This window comes from Drosophila simulans, chromosome 3L, assembly GCF_016746395.2.
Source record: "Drosophila simulans strain w501 chromosome 3L, Prin_Dsim_3.1, whole genome shotgun sequence".
Lineage (NCBI taxonomy): Eukaryota > Metazoa > Arthropoda > Insecta > Diptera > Drosophilidae > Drosophila > Drosophila simulans.
Window position 1 is genome coordinate 2,920,423 of NC_052522.2, and position 16,089 is coordinate 2,936,511.

General features: G+C 43.7%; 3 protein-coding genes across 13 annotated transcripts in view; 2 read left to right on the top strand and 1 right to left on the bottom strand.

Annotated features, from left to right (window-relative positions):
* Window positions 1–5,960, top strand: part of LOC6736537 (potassium voltage-gated channel protein Shab) — a 56,389-nt gene extending 50,429 nt beyond the window's left edge. For all 8 annotated transcript variants that reach the window (XM_039294124.1, XM_039294122.2, XM_039294130.2 and 5 more), the window contains 4 exons: window positions 896–2,057; window positions 2,119–2,312; window positions 2,373–2,643; window positions 3,504–5,960. In XM_039294124.1, the coding sequence (XP_039150058.1) occupies window positions 896–2,057; window positions 2,119–2,312; window positions 2,373–2,643; window positions 3,504–3,706 (1,830 nt within the window). In that variant the 3' untranslated portion in view covers window positions 3,707–5,960. The remainder of the gene's footprint in view (window positions 1–895; window positions 2,058–2,118; window positions 2,313–2,372; window positions 2,644–3,503) is intronic.
* A 55-nt stretch (window positions 5,961–6,015) lies between these two features.
* LOC6736540 lies at window positions 6,016–7,286 on the bottom strand. Its single transcript, XM_016170336.3, has 3 exons — window positions 6,744–7,286; window positions 6,158–6,684; window positions 6,016–6,092 (listed from the first exon to the last, which is right to left on the bottom strand). The coding sequence occupies exons 1-3, from the start codon at window positions 7,144–7,146 to the stop codon at window positions 6,045–6,047; spliced, it is 978 nt and encodes a 325-aa protein (XP_016030123.1). The 5' UTR covers window positions 7,147–7,286; the 3' UTR covers window positions 6,016–6,044.
* Window positions 7,287–7,652: 366 nt separating this feature from the next.
* Window positions 7,653–9,934, top strand: LOC6736541 (odorant receptor 63a). Of its 4 annotated transcripts, none has more exons than XM_039294144.2 (10): window positions 7,653–8,029; window positions 8,089–8,185; window positions 8,261–8,405; window positions 8,473–8,649; window positions 8,723–8,827; window positions 8,888–9,053; window positions 9,101–9,206; window positions 9,285–9,393; window positions 9,459–9,614; window positions 9,704–9,934. In XM_039294144.2, exons 1-10 carry the CDS (start codon window positions 7,899–7,901, stop codon window positions 9,775–9,777), a joined length of 1,266 nt encoding a protein of 421 aa, XP_039150078.1. In that variant the 5' UTR covers window positions 7,653–7,898; the 3' UTR covers window positions 9,778–9,934. The 4 variants fall into 4 exon arrangements, with proteins under 4 accessions (XP_039150078.1, XP_039150077.1, XP_002083411.1 ...); XM_039294143.2 differs by having other exon boundaries at window positions 7,654–8,029; window positions 8,455–8,649; XM_002083375.4 differs by having other exon boundaries at window positions 7,657–8,029; window positions 8,455–8,649; window positions 9,285–9,389.
* Window positions 9,935–16,089: the final 6,155 nt, after the last annotated feature.

Genomic DNA, 16,089 nt, shown 5'->3' on the forward strand with positions numbered 1-16,089 from the left:
CTATTCGCACTCGACTTTCTGGCACTCCACTATCTCTTCTGATTGTTTCCGTATTGCTCGCCTAGAACTTTTACTTTTTGGTTTCGGTATCTAACTCGATTAGAGTACTTAACTTTATTTAACGTTCGAGTATGGAACCCCACTTCGAGGGCAACACCAGCGGTTTGGTAAGTAAGACGTTCGCACGTCTGGGTACTGAAAGATTGAACTTCGTGCGTTTGCTCAACTTGGGGATCCAATCAGATCCGATCCGAATACATTAAAGAAACATCAAAGTCATTAATTGATAACCTATAAAAACTATTTCTGTTAAATCAAATATATATATTTAGATTTTAAATGATTTATTATACTTAATTCTACTTTATTATGCACTTCTAATGAGTCTTATGATCAATACTAGATATTTTAGTAATCACATTCTCTGCCTCCAATAACAAGTTGAGAACTCGCACTGCCTTCGTTTTCATTTATTAAATATGACTAAATGTTAACAATAAATAGCGCTGCACGTTTGAGTTTTACTTGGCGCCTCCTAGTTGCATGTTAATTTTTGTTATTCAAGCGAAATAATAAGGAAACAAATCGCACACAATAAAAAGCTAACTCCAGACAACAGGTACACCGAACTAAATCAGACACTAATAAGCAGCCAGAAAAAAATCCCAAAACACGTATATAATGTATGAAATTATGGTCTCAGTGATCTTACTTCACCGAAAGATAAAACAGATATGGTCCAGTTTCAATTAGGATTCACTTAAATATTGTGTGGATTTATTAAGCTCAACTAATTTGACCGATTCTACCATATCTGTTATATCTTGGGCCTCTAGTTTGCTTTGGCGACTGGATCTGAAACATTATCCCCATCCCAAACCCCCACTCGTTGCAGGACTTCAAGGAATTCACCGACGCGGAGGGCGTGATCTCGCTGCCCACCTCCGACTTCCACAAGCCGATCTGTCTGGAGATGCGACTGGCGGCAGCGGGTCGTCAAGCAGGAGCCTATGGGCTCCTCTCACCACTACCAGCCCCTCTACCGCCGCTCCATGGTCCGCTCCTGGCCCTACCCCCGCCACCCCCATTGCCCCCAACGTCCTGCGCCGCCGTCCTTTTGCCCGCCATCTCGCAGTCCTCGTCCACATCGTCGTCCTATGGCACCACCACGTCCACCACCATCGCCCTGCCCCTGGATGTGTCCCTCAGATACGGGTCCACCATCTGCAGTTCGTCCAACTTTAACCATAACTACAACAACAACTTCAACACCACCACAGTCGGCGGTGGTGGCAATGGGACGCTCCTTTACGGTGGCAACTACAACGGGAGCAATAACAACAATGCCGACCTGGCCAGCGTTGATAGCTCGGATACCTATGCCAGCTGCCAAACGCATCCCTTCCTGTCCCAAGGAGACCTCACGGCCGATTTCAATGATGAGGCCTGCGCCCTGGACATTGACATGGATAACCTGTACATAAATCCCCTGGAAAGGGAGCAGCACCAGGGCATTAGCAGCTCCACAGGCTTCATTGTGGGCCTGCCAAGCACCAATTCATCGGGTGGACTGCGTGCCCAAGTGAAGAAGAGCGCCTCGGGCGATACGGCCCTCAGGAACTTGGCCGCCGGAGGCGTAGGAGCCGGCGGTCTGAGTCCCCTGGACGACGTCTACCAGAGCTTTGATGTCCAGGAGCGGGGAAGTCGGGTCAGCTTGAACGAGAACTCAGTGCCAAAGCATCGGAAGACGCGGTTCCAGCAGAGCTTCACCGCCATGCGGCCAAGTGGAGCGACCGGAGGCCTTGGAAGCAGTGTCCTGGGGGGCATGCGACCTCGCGCCCGCTTCGAGGACACCAAGCTGGACGACGAGACGGGCGGTCGGAGGGAGGGAGAACTGGCCGGAAGTTCCGGTAGCCCGGCGGCCAGCGGATCCGGCGGATTCAGCGTTCAAGGACCCAAGAAGAAGCGCTCGGTATTCATGCCGGGCAAGAGCTTAGCCACTGCCACCAAACTGATCAACCAGCATTTGTTTGGCATACAGAATGTGGGCGCCAAAGGTTGGTGCTTTCGATTATTCCCAAATATGATCTATTAAACTAATCAAAACTCGACCACCAGCCAAGTTCGAGAGCAAGCATTCCTCATCGATAGACTCGATTGACGCCTCGCCCAATCTGGAGCACCACCGGCGCTCCAAGTCGATCCTGAAAAACAAGTCTGATATCTCGCGCGTCCTGTCCGATCCGGAGAGCGAGCGTCTCCTGGCGGACAACATGTCCGGCTCCGGCGTCTCCGACAACGGCACCGTTATGGTTCGTTATCCTGTATAGTAATATGTGTTCAGTTCGAGTATTAACTTTCTTGTTTTGCAGGGCGAATCCGGCAGCGATTACTCACCGAATAAATTACCTCATTCAGTTTTAGCTAAGTCTATATCCCCACCACCCCTCAGGCACCGCACCCTAATGCACCAGCGCTCAGGACCAGCGACCTTGCAATCGAAGCCCACGAAGTTCCAGACCCCACGCTATCCCGAGGAGCAGGCGCTGCGCCAGGTGAAGCCGCTGCTTTCGCGAGGAACTCCTTCCACATCCGCATCCGCAGGATCGGCGGATGGCCAGCAGACCAGGGACAGCAGTCTGGGTAGGTGGTGGTTAAACTAGGTGGCCAGCTGGCAGTGATGAAGGATAGGCAATGATATTAAGATCACGACGTACCAATAAACCTTAGGACGTCTCTATATATCATAGATTTCCATCACTGTCGGCTGGCTTCCTTCTTCTTTGTCTCTTTCCCCCTCTTTTTCTCTCTGTCTCATCCTGTAAGTGCGTCCTGGGGCTTCTTTCGGCCATGACGAAACCAGAAATCATCTACAACCGTCTTTTTATCTCTCCCCTTTCCCCCCGCTTGCTGGCTGGCTGTCAGTCACCGTCTTCGATGCCGCCTTCTGAACTCCCGAACTCCACCCATCGCCACCCACATCCGCATGACCACCGCATGATCCCATGAACCCACAGATACAGACACTGACACACTAAATCTCGCCGGAGAGCGGAGGCCTTCGGCCGGGCGACCTGTTAGTATTACCGATCCGATCTATAGTGCTTACCATTGGTGATCGATCCGCATCGATCGCTTCCGTGCCGCACCAAACTCACCCGTTCGATTGTCCAGACTCGTTAAGCACCCAGCTGGGATTATCCACATCCGAGCGTCAGATCGATGTGAACAGCTTTAGAACTTGAGCTCACGCACTTTACACTCACACACCTCACACAAAATCACCCATATGCCGCTTCCTGTTTAGCACTGCGATAAGAACTAACCCATTTTATGGTCGGAAAATCTTTAATGAACATAAGTTTTAAATTAGATCGCCAATCACAGATACAAACTGCTTCCTCATAAAATGGGTTAGGACTCTACTCACTAATCCTGTGTAATCCGTTGTGCTGATATATCTGTATAATCAAGTGACTAATCTAGCCCATCTTGCCACACAGACTCGGAGACGACCTTCACATCGCCCGTGAGCCATCGAGCTGGCGAGGATCCCCCGACAGCTCCTCCGAGCCAAGCTGCAGTGGCTCCTGGCCAGGAGGATCGTGAGGAGGAGGGAGAAGCAGAAGCCAACGATGAGCAGAGGGCCCTTCTCCAAGGAGCCGACGCCGAGGAGGCGAAGAGGGCGGGGAACGAGGGCACGTAGCAATTAGGGACCCACACACAAACCGACACCAAGAAAATGTAAAAAAGATAACCTTTTCCAAGGGAAACCCTCACACCACACAACACACACACACACAAAGCATACAAAGGGAAAACTCAAAGTGATAGCAAAGTTAGCAAACATGGAATGTGAATTATATAAAAGCAATGAACAGTATCCTAGTCTAGAGATGGTGGGACGATCCCTAGCAGATCCCCGGAATTCGATCTGCGTATTTTTACAACTAGAGAAGAGAAGGAGCAACCCGAACTGCAATGTAGGAGATTCGGAGCCGCGCAAGTCGTACAAACAGCAAAACAGCAAAATATTATTAATACCATACGATAGGTCGAGTAACTCTAAACGTAAAGCTACGGTGTATATAATGCAGAGCCCAATCCACTCGTGTACAGAGCAACCTTTATTTACCGCCTTCAGGACACAGCTAACCGAAAGTATATAGACGAAGTCACCAAAAAAGCCTAAATAGCAACAAATGAAACGGAAATATTCATATTTTGAATGCAACTTATAAGTATATACAATATAGGATATACACGCATCGCAATCGCAGCTCGCATATTTACACAATATATATACAAACTAAGCGATATATAAATATAGCCCCAACTATTTTTCAAACCGCGCTCTAATCCCCGCAGATCGGAGGCTTGAGGAGTTACAGACGAGGAGGGGATGCGACACCCCACCCCAGCCCATCCCATTAGATCCCAATTAGAATCGCATGGCCATGCATATATCTGTATGTAAATCGTTCGTTCGCGTATCGTTCAAATTCATAATGTCAAAAGTAGTTGAAAATCGTTGGTTCGTTTCTATATCTATAAGTACTTGTGCGTGTGTGTAGGGCTTAGGGCTTATCGATAGAGCTTGGCTTGGCTTAGTCCCCTGATATAATCTGAGTTGCCACCTATGAAGTAGAGATTGAGGTTGGTTGGGAAAATGCAATATTGCTTGGATGTAGATGTTGTTATTTGTTATGTGGGTATGACAATGCCATTCGAGGGCAGCCTGATTGCGGTGCCATTTAGGTGGCCCATCTATCGGAACCCACGGGATCGCATTGTACCAACCCACATACTGTTAGTTAGTTATGAAGCGTGTGAGTGTTATGTATGTTAGTTAGTTGAGTTAGTTAGATAGTTGAGTCGATGTTTAGTTCACTAGTCCGTTCTCCGAATACGTAAGCAATAAAATTGGAAATCCTCGCCAAGGGACTTTCCCCGTTCGAGGAGCGTGTTAGTCAATTATTGCAACCCAAGTTGTTTTTCCACATTCCATTCAGTGTATGCGTGCGAGAGTGTTTCGGCTTAGGTGTTCTAGTATACCGATTTGGCAGGTTTCCATATCCTCCATGGGTCATCCCAACCGATCTGTCCAACTGGCTTGCGTTTGTCCTGTTTAGTTGCCTCTGCTCGGCCAGCGATGAGCCAGGATGCGAGTTAGCCTCTTAGAAACATATCAGTAAAGGGAATACGAACTCACTCACTCACACACCCACTCACCCACACCTAACACCTCTCACAGATACACACGCCCACACCCAAAGCCCCGAACAAACACCACACTGTAAGAAAACGACACAAATTTTATTACGAGACGATAATAAAATGTCTCAACGTCCGCTTTTCGAATTGATAAGAACACAAGCAAAGAACAAAAGAACTAAGCAAAAAAGAGAAAACCAATGCAAACACCTTATTCGATAACTAATGTTAAAGCCAAGAACTCGAGGTAATATAGTTAAACATTTTTAGAAATATGTGTACGTATTAACAAATGCTTGAGGCATCCAAAAATTTTGTAAGCAATTCATTTAGGATTATCTACACGGTTTTTTGGTGAGCACCGGCCACATTCCGCCACTGCATAATATTAATTGTAACTTTTGTAAATATTTATTTCATATACAAGACCCTAAATCGAAGTTTCTGTTATATTATTTTGTAAAACATTTACGCCAGCAGCAAACGAATTGAACTTAAATTCAAACTAACGAGATATACTAAGTAAATGACGAGCAGAGCAAATACACGTGCAAAAGCAACATGTTATTAATATTTAAATTATTTACCTAACGATACATACATTTTAATGTAGTCTGATGGCGACGACGATTGTAAATCAGCTAAATTGAATAACGGAAATCGTTGACAAGCATACAAATTTATTAAAGCGTATTTAAATCTATATGAGCGAAAAGTCATGAAAATATATAAATCATTGAGTAACATTTCAAAGTGGTCCATATTTTCGAGACGAAAAATGAATGGTGAGTATTTGTTTTCGAAGTCCTTTCTAAATAAGGCAAGTCCTTTCAAGGCAGCCGGCGATATTCGAAGTAGGCTTCATCAATTAGTTGTCTCTGAATAAAAAGCATAAAATTAATTTTGTTGTTTTAATGTCATTAACAGACTTTAAGGCACTTACATTTTCTTCACACAAAGGTGGATCCAAATATGTGTGCAATTGAAGGGGGGTTTGATGGCTAGGATCTCGAGTCGATCTAATGCTCTTGAAGATATTTGCAATGGAATCTTGTGGATGTTCTCCATGATTTATGTAGTAGCAAAATAGGAATTGCAACTTCTTACACTTTTTTATGATTTCTATGATTTCAATTGGAGATATGTAGCTGAAGATACTCTCCACATAAAGAGATCGGAGTTCAGTTAAATTGGTCAAAGGCTCCAGACAATTAGGTCCACCAACATTTATCGACAGTTTCGTCAAAGATTTGATCTGCGATATCAGCTCATAATCAGATCGAAGCTTGAGGCAGGTTCCCCGAATCCAGAGTTCCTCCAACTTGGGAAAGCATTTCAAGATTGTTGTAACACAGTCCGAACACTTGGCAAATCCGGAAAGTCGAAGCTCCCGCAAGTCGGGAATAAGTTGAAAAAAGTCCGCAAGGTAACAAATACAAGATGGGACGTTTACACTCAAATAGTCACGAGCTAAAAACAAAAATTAATATAATTATAATTTTCGCGGACTTCTAATCATTTGGTCTTACAGCAAGACGAAAATCGAAACATATCCTCAAGTCTGGACATTTCTCCAAGGCAATGTCTTAGATCAATTTTGTTCCTTCCTTGTGTTAGAATTCGAAAGTCCTTGACAAGGTTGCCTAGATCTTCCTTATCGTAACTATGTCCTTGGATAACTCCCAACGTTTTTACGTTATTTTTTACGATCCTGAACAGCTTTATGGCAACTGTTGAGTAATACAATACTGGTTTCACACCATCGGGATCGTCTCCATGATGTACTGGGTAGGAGGTTGGCGGTCTATCCAACAGAATCTGTCGAAACCTGGGCAGGGTATCAGCTAAATTTACGAGATCTTTGATGCTTAGATACGTAAGAATGTGGTGAATACAGTCTTCATTCAAATCTAAAATATTTAAGTCAATCATTTCTGTTCGAAGATGTTTTCAACTACACGGTTTAAATTCAACTGACGTATTTTAACAATCGAAGAAGGAATATAAATAAGGGAAATGAATATCTAAGAGAAGACCTGCGGATGGCTATCAGCCTCTATAACCTTTGGGATAAAACTGTTCTAAAGAAAGTGTTCTTATCTTTAAGTATTCAAAAGAATATATTGAGATATTTGCTAATCTGGGGCGTCATTCTTATCACATTCGGAGACTAGGGATGCGATAGCTAAAAGTACCTGCCAGGTACCAGCACTCAAGGGATTATAGAAAATCAAAACTTTTATGTAAATATTTTACATATGTATATTTAGTCTGTTCCACAACCCGGGATTTTTGAAAGAACAAATATTTTTCCAGTTTTTCAGCCTAAAGCTTGCTCCCTTGGAGCTTTTAGTGGGAAACCTCTCTTACCAAGCGGAATGAAGAGCTTAGTGCCCAAAAGTCCTTTAAGCTTTCGCAGGACACAATAACGAACGAACTTGGTGTGGATCTAATTACTGTTCAGACTAATTAACCACAGGACAAGTCGAGAATCACATCACTCACCCTTCTCCGCCTGCCAGCGCAAAGTATTTCAATTATTTAGTGAAACTTTGCCCACGTAATGGGGCGTGGTTTCCTGCCTCTGGCGCTGAACTATCTAATTAAAGCCAACCGATGAGCCACGCCCACCCGATTGGCCCTATAAATGGGCGATTAACACAATTAGGCCGCGATTAGGCGACATGTACTCACCGGAAGAGGCGGCCGAGCTGAAGAGGCGCAACTATCGCAGCATCAGGGAGATGATCCGGCTCTCCTATACGGTGGGCTTCAACCTGTTGGATCCTTCCCGATGCGGACAGGTGCTAAGAATGTGGGTAATTCAAAGGTTGGGTATAGCATTGTAATAGATACACTTTGTAACCCTTTTAGCTGGACAATTGTTCTGAGCCTAAGTAGCTTGGCCTCGCTTTATGGGCACTGGCAAATGTTAGCCAGGTACATTCATGATATTCCGCGCATTGGAGAGGTGGGTCAAAACTATACCTTAAATCTTATTATTATTATGCTAGTGTTATTTATTATTTATTTATTAATCTTTCAGACCGCTGGCACCGCCCTGCAGTTTCTAACATCGATAGCAAAGATGTGGTACTTTCTGTTCGCCCATAGACAGATATACGAACTGCTACGAAAGGCGCGCTGCCACGAATTACTCCAAAAGTGTGAGCTCTTTGAACGGATGTCAGGTGAGCTCCTGTTGGACTCACTAACAAACTAAAGATACATTTATTTCAGATCTACCTGTTATCAAAGGGATTCGCCAGCAGGTTGAGTCCACGATGAATCGGTACTGGGCCAGCACTCGTCGGCAAATTCTTATCTACTTGTATAGCTGTATTTGTGTTACTACAAACTACTTTATCAACTCCTTCGTAATCAACCTCTATCGCTATTTCACTAAGCCGAAAGGATCCTACGACCTCATGTTACGTAAATATATCAATAATTCCACTAACAACCACTTTTTATAAACGTAAAATAACAATTTATTTGCCATACTAAGCTCTGCCATCTCTGTATCCCGCCTGGGAGCACAAGGGATTAGAGTTTCCCTACTATCATATACAGATGTACCTGGAAACCTGTTCGCTGTATATCTGCGGCATGTGTGAGTCAATATGGATGAGGTTTTCCTTTCCAGATATAAACCATAAATACTTTTTCTCAGGTGCCGTTAGCTTTGATGGAGTCTTTATTGTCCTATGCCTTCATAGCGTGGGACTTGTGAGGTCCCTCAACCAAATGGTAGAACATGCCACATCTGAGTTGGTTCCTCCAGATCGCAGGGTTGAATACTTGCGATGCTGTATTTATCAGTACCAACGAGTGGCGAAGTAAGTGACGATATTAAAAAGAGCATTCCATGTAACTCTTTTTACAGCTTTGCAGCCGAGGTTAACGACTGCTTTCGGCACATCACTTTCACACAATTCCTGCTTAGCCTTTTCAACTGGGGCCTGGCCTTGTTCCAAATGAGCGTGGGATTGGTGAGGCCTTGATCCGAGGGAATCCCCAATGGAACTTAACTGAATGAGAAATTCACCGTTTACCGTGTTCGTTCGCAGGGCACCAACAGCAGCATCACCATGATCCGGATGACCATGTACCTGGTGGCAGCCGGCTATCAGATAGTTGTGTACTGCTACAATGGCCAGCGATTTGCGACTGCTGTGGGTGACGTAACGGGGGAATCCGCGCTCTGATTGATGTCTAATTGCGTGACCAATCCCCCTTTGCAGAGCGAGGAGATTGCCAACGCCTTCTACCAGGTGCGATGGTACGGAGAGTCCAGGGAGTTTCGCCACCTCATCCGCATGATGCTGATGCGCACGAACCGGGGATTCCGGCTGGACGTGTCCTGGTTCATGCAAATGTCCTTGCCCACGCTGATGGCGGTGAGTAGCGGAGCAGGGGTCCTGCAGGTCCTGCAGGTCCACCCCCAAGGGTCCCCTCCTACAGCCCGTTCCACTTGATTGATTTGCAGATGGTCCGGACAAGTGGACAGTACTTCCTGCTGCTGCAGAACGTCAACCAGAAATAGGGCACAAAGTTGAATAAAATCGCCGTGTGTGCAGTGACGAAAATGCGTATTGTTTTGAGATGAATAAAATGTATGTGCACACTAAAAGAAAATGAACTGGGTGAAAATGTTTACATAACCAATATTTGAAATATAAAGTATTTAGAACCGTCCGGTTTTAACGCAAGAACAAAATTGAATTGCTTTATTTTTCGCACTGTTTTGTTTGACTGAAACTGTTGACAGGATGCGGAGTCCGGTCAATCAATACTGGAATGTCCGATGTCCGTTGTCCTGCGTCCTGTGCTGTCAGTCAGATTGCTCCGCCCATAAGTTTTGATGGTCGTGTGGCGCATTAAAATAATGAAATTGCCGGCAGATAAGGAGCATCGATGCCGCCTGCTGCCATTGCCGCTTCTAATCAATTTTATTTATTTGGCCGGGCATCCAGCGGATCGGAAAAGAGAACTGCGGCGATTGTCTTTATGTTGGCATTGTGTATCACAATAAATATAAAAGCCGCTTTAAATGCCTTCCTACCAGCGAATCGCTTCTTTAATTGTTAGTTTCGGCGAGGACTCCCACACTCCCAATACTTTTAATGCACGTTTACTGTTTGCGCTTCCTTTGTTTGGTTTTCTTTATTTTCTTCTGGCTGTTTTATCATTTTTCCTCGCTTTAGTGCCTGGCGCAAAAAGGACATCTTTTCTTTGCGGTTTATTGAGGCACATGAATATTCTTTAGCTGCTTATATCCCGTTTCCTCGCTTTTTCAGGCATTTATTTTTCGCATTATGTTTTATATTTGTCCAAGGACAACGATGCTTTATGCATTGCGGGAAGGCTGTTATCCAGTTTGTGTTTCCTTTTCTTTTCGCCAGGCATTATGGGGTAGTGAAATATTGAAACTCGGCACTTGCCAAATAAAATTGCTAAATTTATTATATTAAAGGCTAGGGCAAAATTGCTTTAAATAGCCACAAATATTTCATTCGTGGAATATTGAACTCTATTTCGCAACAGTTTGGGCTTTTCTTTTATTTTGCAGTGTATGTCCTTTGAAGTGACACTTGCAGCCTTAAATTAAAGTGCGGCACAGCTGTTTGCCTGTTATTATTTTTTTTCACACTTCTCACTCCGCTGCTAATTGTCCAATTAGACCGACAATGAAATAAAAAGTTGTTGACTCACCGACCACTGCTCATTAGGGACAACTGTACCTTTAATGTTTGCTCTTTTCCTTTTGCGCTTTCCCAGGAAAATGTATTCGTTCGCGTGGGAAATGGCTAAAAGTCAACACTGAAAGGAGGCGAGTCAAAGACTGGCATGATAAATGAGCTGCACTCGAATGCACACGTGGGAACGCCAGGATTCCCAGGACATTGAAGCCCCACTTCAACTTCCTCAGCCTTAAATACCCTTCCTGTAATGCTGTACATTTGTTTGTCTAGCACACAATCGAGCGAGTTTTGTATGCGTATGCCCCGCTTGTCAGTCTGCCGCAAGGAGCCACGGGGCGTATGCGCAATGCAACGTATATTAAGGACTCCGCAGGAACTGCAGCACTTGCTGTAAACGAGACTCTTGTTGAATGATAGCGAAATATTTTCATTAACACTTCGCTGCGTTTGCTTGTTCGCGAAATTAAGTGCGAAAATATGCAATGTGCAGCGTAATTACTTGATTCAAAGAAAATGAGGTTAACTAATAGACCAGAAAATATATAGAAATAGCAATAAGTAAATGGGAAGGTAAGTTTGCACCACTCCCATTACATTTCCCAGCTTGAATGTCAAAGAAAAATTCCATTGTTCAGGCGGCAGAAGTATCCAAAAATAAATCAGTTATATTTACTTCCGCCAACTGCTGTCGACCCATACTGCATATGGATGTATTTTAGCTAAAAGTTCCTTCGTGTTTGCCCACGTAGCTCGAAGTATCCTGTCTACATATTGACCAACGCCACGAATGGCAAACAATATTCATGTTTACTGTTTGTCCCATAGGAATTCAGAGTGCCAGCACGACTTTTTTCACCATTTGTCCACAATTTGCTTATGCCCAGTGTGCTCCTTTTCCCCATGGCACTTGATGCGTAATCAGTGGGACAAACAGAATTCATCTACGACCATCTGCCCGGACATTGCTGACAAATCCGATTGGGTGTCGCATTAGAAAACGGGGGAAATGTGCGAGGAGGCATCCCAAGCCAAGGACCAAGAGGAAGGACCCTTATTCCCTGGCTCTGTTTCGGCTCTATTAGCTGGATTGTCTTGGCCATAATGGAGTTAATACATATGTATATGTATGCAGGAGCTGCCTTTGATCCCACCACTCGAAAAGGACCCAAACGGCCGAATGTGGGGGCGGTTGAGCACGTGTTGGGGAAATACATGTCGACTTTAGGTCTTCATTGGCCAGTTCCAGGAATATTAGTCAATTGTGAGCTACGCCAAAAGTGCACCATAAAAGTTAACAGAATTCTACGAAAAACAAACTGAATGAGATAAGCCTTTAAATGACTTACATGATGCAATCTGCAATAGCCTTAGAGGCAATCAATATAGTTTCTCTGGAATGTAATTTGGCCAACGAAGTTGTCATTTTTCTCATCTAAATCGGTTGAAATTCTGGGCAGAAAAAAATATTCCGTTTATTAAAAGAGAAAGATTGGCTGTGGAATTTTCGAATATAGCACTTCTAGTTGCTGTTTTGCATTTTTCCCGTTTTGAAGGTTTTTACGGAATTTATTGAGTTATTGTAGCATTTACGTATCTTTTTTAAACCAATTTCAGTTTCCAACAAAACGAAAAGTGCATATTGGAATTTCCCCAGGCACAGCAAAACCATTTTGGCTAAATGAAATTGAGTAAACGCCGGTGCACGGACAAAAGAAATGCCAAACCGTTCAAGATCTGAGTACACAAAAGCCAAGATAGGATGGCTGCACCAACTTTTGGCCCGCAGACGTGGCAGGATTTCCATGAAAATTGAATCGCCTCTTATTTGCAACGTGGAAGGTGTGAAACCGGCCACTTTCCAAGGCCTACAACCGGAAGTGTCCCTCAGTTGCGAAACAATGTCCTTTGCACCAAGGCTTTGTACACCCTGTTGACCTATGGAAGCGAAAAAAAAACACTTGTGAAAACTTTAGCAGAAACTTGAAAAAAAGTAATGAAATATTATATATAAAATGATATGTTGGTTTACTTTTTGCTAAAATATTAACTTGGTTATATTATTTGCTTATAAATAGAAACTGCTGTTTTAATGTCAGGTGTATTTTCATAAACTAAATAGATTTTTTGATTATTAGGATTTATACATAATAAGGTTAATTTCTCCATTAAGCATCCTTTCATTCTACGTGTTCACTTCAATTGAGCAGCCAGTTTTGCGGCTTTCCGTGTGCGGCTGAAACTTTTCCGGGGAGAAATTTAATTTGCTGCACTTTAAGCTGCAGGCGCCACTTTGGCGCTTTTCTTTTTCCTTTGCAGTTTCCACGATTTTCCATTCTTTTTTTTTTTGACTCCTCCGCGGGCAGCATTTCATTTTATTCAGTCGCTGCTGTGGTGCGCGAGTTTTCTTGCAATTTCTTTTTTAATTTCGCTCAAGTTAGTCATGCGAAATGGCACTTGATGCTCCTTGGTTATGCGTGTATATGGGCATCCTTAAGCAAGTGTGTGTGTATATGTGTGTGCGTAACTCTGTCTGTGTGTGCGTGCCACTCCGCACATTCGTTTGAGTTCCATGGGAATTAACGCTAAGCTGCAGGATCCTCGTTTCCATCTCCTTCGCCATTCCTTCTTCGGCTGCCGCCCTTTGCAGCTCCCGTTTTCCCGACTCCGCCGACTTTTCCGCTTTTCCTCCTCGCGCATTTGCAGTGCAAATGAAGAGCAAAATGGCAACTACAATAAGGACAAGGACAGCGGCGGCAACAGTCAATTGTTGTTCTTAACTCGGTGGCAACAAGAAGGTAATGCAAATACTTTGCCCATCTCCATGGCAGACGCACACAAAAACACTTGCCACTTTATGCGATATGCCACGCCCCAGGAAGTGCGTTCTGAATTTTGAGAATATAATTTAAAGAAGTTTGAATACGAAAGCTTTTAGGGGATAATTACAAATTGAGTCGTCCCTTTTTTATAAGCAGTTTATAATTTACAATCTTATGCTGGAATGTCCAATAATGTATTAAAGAATTTTACAACCTAAAATATGCAAAGCTTTTAATATACAATGTTTTAGTTGAATAGCACTTGAATGCTAGCAAAAAGTGACCTTCGCTGTCACTTTGATGCCAAAAAGCATTTTCATGTTGCCTCAAAATGAAGGCTGCAATAGCCAAAAAGTTGCTTTTAAGTTGCGGTTGCTATTTTTTGCTACGCATCAGTCACAATTTTTGCAGACCGTCAAATGAAATCCCCAAATTCACTTTTAAGCTCTCATTCTGAAATTGTTTTTGAAACGGAAAAATAAGCTTAAAGCAAACAATAAAGCCTTGTTGGATGCTAATTTTTCACACCTATAGAACACAATACCGTCTGGAATTCAAAGCACTGTTCTGCACTCGCTTGACTGCACTAAACACTGTTGAACTTATTGCCCAGCATTCCGTTTAACCAGATTGATTGCTGTCTTACGGGTAAACCTGTGTCTATATACATACATAGTCCGGAGCCAGTTGAGTTGACAACTGCCGGGGCGAAGCAATTTGCATTCTGTGCCCGGCCAAAAGATCCGGCATTCCGACGTGTGTAAGTGGATGCTGCTGGCCTGCAATCTCGGAGTCAATGCAAATGCAGTAAGTAAATGTAGAGTAAATGCAGCATCGTCTGTGCCGGCGGTAAATATGCAAATAAATGCATGGGACCGGCCAAGTGCAATCACGTGCCCTCGCAAAAATGCAACTGCGACAGGGTCCAGAGTCCTGCCATCCTTGGCATACATAATTCAGTGCCACAGCCACTCGGTTGTCTTCTCTTTTTGTACTGTTTTGTTTGATTGCATTTCAATTTGCAGGGTCTTTCTTTTCGATTTTCCACCCACGCGGAAATTAAGCTGCAATCGAATGGACACAGAATACACAAGTGTTTTTTTTTTATATAAATACCAATTTGCCACAGTTCGTGCCTAGATCTGATTTGCATATATTTCCATTTTGGCACAGGAAGTAAGGTAATTTAATGGGCAACACTACTGAAATATTGAAATATTTTTAATCAAAATATGACAGCTTTTCATTGTGAAACTACTGAATAATTAAAGGTTGTCAAGGGAATATACACATTATTAAAAATGACCAATGAAGAATGTGTCGTATAAATGTTTTAGCATTTTTGTTCTATTGCGCATTCAACCTAATTCCATTTGATTGCTAAATGCTCTTTTTGCAGCCATATAAATTCCATTAGAACTCGCATTTGAACAAATCGTTGGGCCATTCAAAAACCAGCCGCAATAACAATTTTCGAAAATGGCCCTCCAAAAAGAAGCAAACTTTGTTTGAACTCCCGTAAATCCGTCCTTCTGCCTTTGGCTTCCACTCAATTGAACATTTTCGGCTCTGGCACATGAAAATCGCTTCAAAAATGTTCGCAATTGCAGTGCCGGGCCATTGGGATTCGTTTACAAACGGATTCCCCATTCACATGTCCTCTGACAAGGCTGACGTCATGTCCGCATTTTTCACGAAATTAAGAGCGGATATGGGGGAAAATATTGCAAAATTAATTCAAAATATTGTGAGTGATCAACGAAGAACCGCGAATAAATAACAACAGCATGACGCAGGCCTGTGGAAATATTATTCTTTTTGCTGGGTGACGCAAATAGTGGTCCGTTTTCTGCTATTTTTAGCGGAGGGTCCGGCGCCTGTTTTCATAATTTATGTGAACTTGATTTATTTGTGCGCATTTCCGCTCATTTCGATTCCATTACGATTGCTGCTCCCTGGCTATTCCCAATCCCCATAAACTTCCGCCTGATTAATGGCCGTCAGCACGACATGTGAAAAGTGTTGCCTACTTCTAGGGACCTGTTAATTGCCGACCATAAAATTGGCCAAAACGCGCGCCGGCACGCGAACTAACTGCTGTTCGTCCTGCGAGGGGAAATCAAACAATTCAATCTGCTCGCAATTGCTGAGAACAGGATGAAGGCCAAGTCCTCTGGACTCTGGACGTGGCCTAACGAGGAGCACAAGGAGCACATTGTCGATTTCCCAGTCTTTCCACTTTTCGGCTCACTCAGCCAGGGAAAATTAAATTTACAACAAACAACATCAGTTACATGTCGTCATGGCGGGTCTGGAGCCCAAGGGCCAGGAGCAGGAATTAGGGGTCAGGG